Source organism: Vigna umbellata, chromosome 1 (genome assembly GCF_029865625.1).
Source record: "Vigna umbellata cultivar VRB3 chromosome 1, Vumbellata_1.0, whole genome shotgun sequence".
Classification (NCBI taxonomy): Eukaryota; Viridiplantae; Streptophyta; class Magnoliopsida; order Fabales; family Fabaceae; genus Vigna; species Vigna umbellata.
In genome coordinates, this window is record NC_142165.1 from 68,085,333 (window position 1) to 68,089,448 (window position 4,116).

Here is a 4,116-nt window from a genome sequence, read left to right on the forward strand (position 1 = left end):
TTGTATTGTTTGAAAATTTAAATTCTATTCTTTAATATACTCTCTCTATATTTATTATGAAACATCACTAATAAAAGACTATGACAAAAAGTAAGCAGCTGTGTGGGTAAATATGCGCTAATATAAAGACCTATAAAATATTTTTAAAATTTTATTACAATTATATTATTTAAAATATTACACTAGTCGTGTGAGTCGTCGTAATTTCGTAGACACGATAATTTTTATTTTTTAGGTTGTAAAAAGGATTGATTTAAATAACAATAGTGCCCGAGAATCGCGGTTTATATATATGCTTTTTCACAAAATTCGTAATTAACATATCGTTTTCCATGCAGATCTTATCTACGAAGATTCATGATATACTTCCAAGATAGTCAAATTCCAGCTGGCCAAAGATACATCAAGATTGAAAAACACATCCATAAACAAAGACACACTTGGACATAAAATTTAATGTATATGAAGATCTTTTATTCTACTGATTTTGGTTATCTTATTTCAATTTTCAACGGGGAAAATAATAAATTAATGAAGAAGAAATAATAAGAATAATTAAAAAGAAAGAAATTTGATCCAATTGATGAGCTTTCTCCAACTGAAGCAATTTGTCATAAACCATGTGCTGCTGGTAGCTTCGTCGCATTAATTTCTCTCATGTGTAATCAATGTACTTTCTGTAAGAGTCGCCAACAGTAACAAAACATGTTCAGATTCATATCAAAATAACACCTATCACAACTATTTATTATGCGTGGTTAAATTGGGTACTGCTGCTACCCTATTATTACTTTTCACAGTAGTAATAACTAATTTTGGACACATTGTTTAACCTAAAACTAATTCAGTTCTTTTTTAACTCTTCATAGCTTCAAACGAACATTTTCCACATATGTGTTGGATTATTATTCTTTAATGCTTCCTTTGAGAGTGCACGTGGAAAGTGCATTATTGTTTAATAAGGAGAGAGAAAATAACAAATGAGGTAATTTTATTTAGTAAAACAATAGTTTATTAGTAAATATGATTCATGACATGAATTAATTAGATTATATTTTCCCCTATAAATAAACTTTTTTAAATGATTACTCATGGGCATGTTTAATTATAGAAAAAAAACTCTACAATTTTAAGATTCTAAAAAAAGTAAAAGAATTAAAGTGATTTTATTTTGAGACTGCACAAGAATTTGGGCAGTGAAAATGAATATAAAAAGTACTATTGGTTCTAAACAAATAATTCTTACATTAAATTGACCAACCTTGAGAGTTCTGACAAATTTACTTACGAACTGAATTGTGCTTCTGTCTTTGTCTGTTGTAAAAAGCTAGAGAGAGAAAACCACAAGAGCAGTAAACACTGAAATGATTTTTTTTTTCGTTAAGAATGAAGGGTTTTTGTTAAAGGGTAAAGAAATAACTCTAGACACAGTTTTTCAATTTAAATTTGAAATGACTGTCATTTGAAAGTTCTATATAAAGGTTAGAATCATTCCATATTTATATATACAAAGCATATATTTGTTTAGTTATATTTTTTAATTAAAATTTCAAAGCCGTGAAATTTATTGCTGTTTTGAAGCACAGAGAAGTGAAGTGGAAAAGAAGAAAGGGTATTTGGGGGAAAGGGTTGATGCTTGTTAACCATCAAAGCCAAAAGAGCTATGTCCCACAAGGATTCTGGAGATTTTCCCTCTCTGAACAACACGGTTTCAATCCACAAATCACCCTTTGCAACATCAAAAGTGGACATCTGGTAACTCGTACGGTTAGTTTTTTTTGTTTCTAACAAATTTATACAAAACCAATTCTACCCTTTAATAAGCAATTGTAAAACCGCTTATACCCTTAGCGGTTTTTTTGGTCTAAACAATTCAAAACAGTTAGTTGAACTTGTGACTGTGGCCTAGTTTCCTCAACCACTCTCTGGCAGGGTCTATAAATTAGGTCGCACCCCACTCATTTTCTTCACAACACTCCTTCTCTCCACACTACCTGCTGCTCCTTTCTTTGTCCCCTCACTATCGAAGTAATTGCCCTTTTCGTTTGTACCTAAATTTGTTGTTCCATCTTTGGAGGCTGAAGAAACTCTTCTTCGGCTAGACAGGTGATGTTTGCATGAGTTGTCTGATTGTTTTGTTTTGTTGCCTGTCCAGGAAAATGGCTCTTGTTATCTTGATGGGTTTTCTCACAATGCTCTCCTCTGCTCGTGCTTATGATGGAGGGTGGACTAGTGCTCATGCCACTTTCTATGGAGGGAGTGATGCATCAGGGACAATGGGTATGGTCTATGCAGCAGTTTAAAGCACTGTTTCGTTTTTTGTTCGTAAAGATTCCTTTTTTACCTTGAATATGCTGATCTTGAAGAGTTTTGGAGCGACCCATTGGACTAATAATTTGTGGGTTTGTGCAGGTGGAGCATGTGGGTATGGAAACCTCTACAGCCAAGGCTATGGAACAAACACTGCTGCTTTGAGCACTGCGCTGTTCAACAATGGGTTAAGCTGTGGCTCTTGCTTTGAGATTAGGTGTGCAAATGACCACAAGTGGTGCCTTCCTGGATCCATTTTGGTAACTGCCACCAATTTCTGTCCACCAAACAATGCCTTACCAAACAATGCTGGTGGCTGGTGTAACCCTCCTCTTCAACACTTTGATCTCGCTCAGCCCGTCTTCCTACGCATTGCTCAATACCGCGCTGGAATTGTGCCTGTGTCCTACAGAAGGTAGATTGCTTGCCAAAGTTCAATCCTTTTCTAGTTCCAAGTAATTTATAGGATAATAGCAAGCTTGGTTCACCATCAATATTCTCGGAGATTACTATTGGAGTTTAAAATATTGAGTTTTCAAGTAGTATTTCACTTTTCTTTGCTTTTGGCTCAAAATAAAGGTGATATTCCAATTCGTAACAACTAAGCTTTGTGATATTTGTGCTTTTTGTAGGGTGCCCTGCAGGAGAAAGGGAGGGATCAGATTCACCATCAATGGACATTCTTACTTCAACCTAGTCCTCATCACAAACGTGGGCGGTGCTGGAGATGTGCATGGTGTGGCCGTCAAAGGTTCAAGAACTGGTTGGATGCCAATGTCAAGGAACTGGGGTCAGAACTGGCAGAGCAACAACTATCTGAATGGTCAAAGCCTCTCCTTCAAGGTTACCACAAGCGATGGCCGAACTGTGGTGTCGAACAATGTTGCACCAGCTGGTTGGTCCTTTGGACAAACATACACCGGTGCTCAATTCCGCTAGATCTACCTTGTCCAAGATCAGTCACATGAATACAATTACTATATAGTATATATATAGTATGGTCTAAGAGTATGGCTCTTTAGTATACTAGGGTATTAGATAGTATGCTACCAATTAAGGGGTCATATTTTGGAATTTTAAGTCCAGGCAGGGGAAGAAGGGCATGTTTTAAATTGCTCCTTCATTTTAATTTCTGTGTCTGCTGGTGGGGACCTGTTTTTTTGGCTCCTCTTTATTACAGGGGTGGTTTTCTTTTTCACTTTTTTTAAAGGTTTTTAAAGCCTCTGTGGCTGAATAGAAGCTAGGGAGGTGGACTTTTAATTTTGTAATGTATGGGTGAACAACTTAATTGGAAGAGGTGGACTCTGACCACCCGCCAATTAGTATTGAAACAGAGTCTTTTTCATCTTGTTGGGAGTGTTTACTACTCATCCTTTTGTAACCGGACTTGGTTGTGTTTCAGGCTCAAAAGACCAAGTTTCAGTAATGTTTCAGTAATTTCTATTGCTATGTTTCTATTTCTGTACTTTCATTTCATAGTTGCTTTATTGGAAAACCAAAGATTTGTTGAAAACATCAAATAGCATTAAACTCTTGAAGGGTCAACTTGGGCCACGAGAAGTTGAAAACAATTTTGGGTTCATATTTTGGATCTGTGTAAAGGATCGAGACATCATCTTGAAATTTGAAAACAGTAGAAGCCTCCCTGAACTAACGCCGAATTGGTTAACTCGAGAAATTTATTACACTTGTAGTTGGAGGAATCTGCTTGGCATCTGAATTTATTCATCATCTAACTCAGTATTACTTTGTATCTTCCAAGTAATGTTTGATTTTTTACAATAGTGAGTCAAACAGTTTCTCTCA

General features: G+C 35.7%; 1 protein-coding gene across 1 annotated transcript; it reads left to right on the top strand.

Moving 5' to 3' along the window:
• The first annotated feature begins 1,891 nt into the window (after positions 1–1,891).
• On the top strand, positions 1,892–3,775 carry EXPA10 (expansin A10). Its single transcript, XM_047304066.2, has 4 exons — positions 1,892–2,028; positions 2,156–2,280; positions 2,413–2,725; positions 2,943–3,775. Exons 2-4 carry the CDS (start codon positions 2,160–2,162, stop codon positions 3,247–3,249), a joined length of 741 nt encoding a protein of 246 aa, XP_047160022.1. The 5' UTR covers positions 1,892–2,028; positions 2,156–2,159; the 3' UTR covers positions 3,250–3,775.
• Positions 3,776–4,116: the final 341 nt, after the last annotated feature.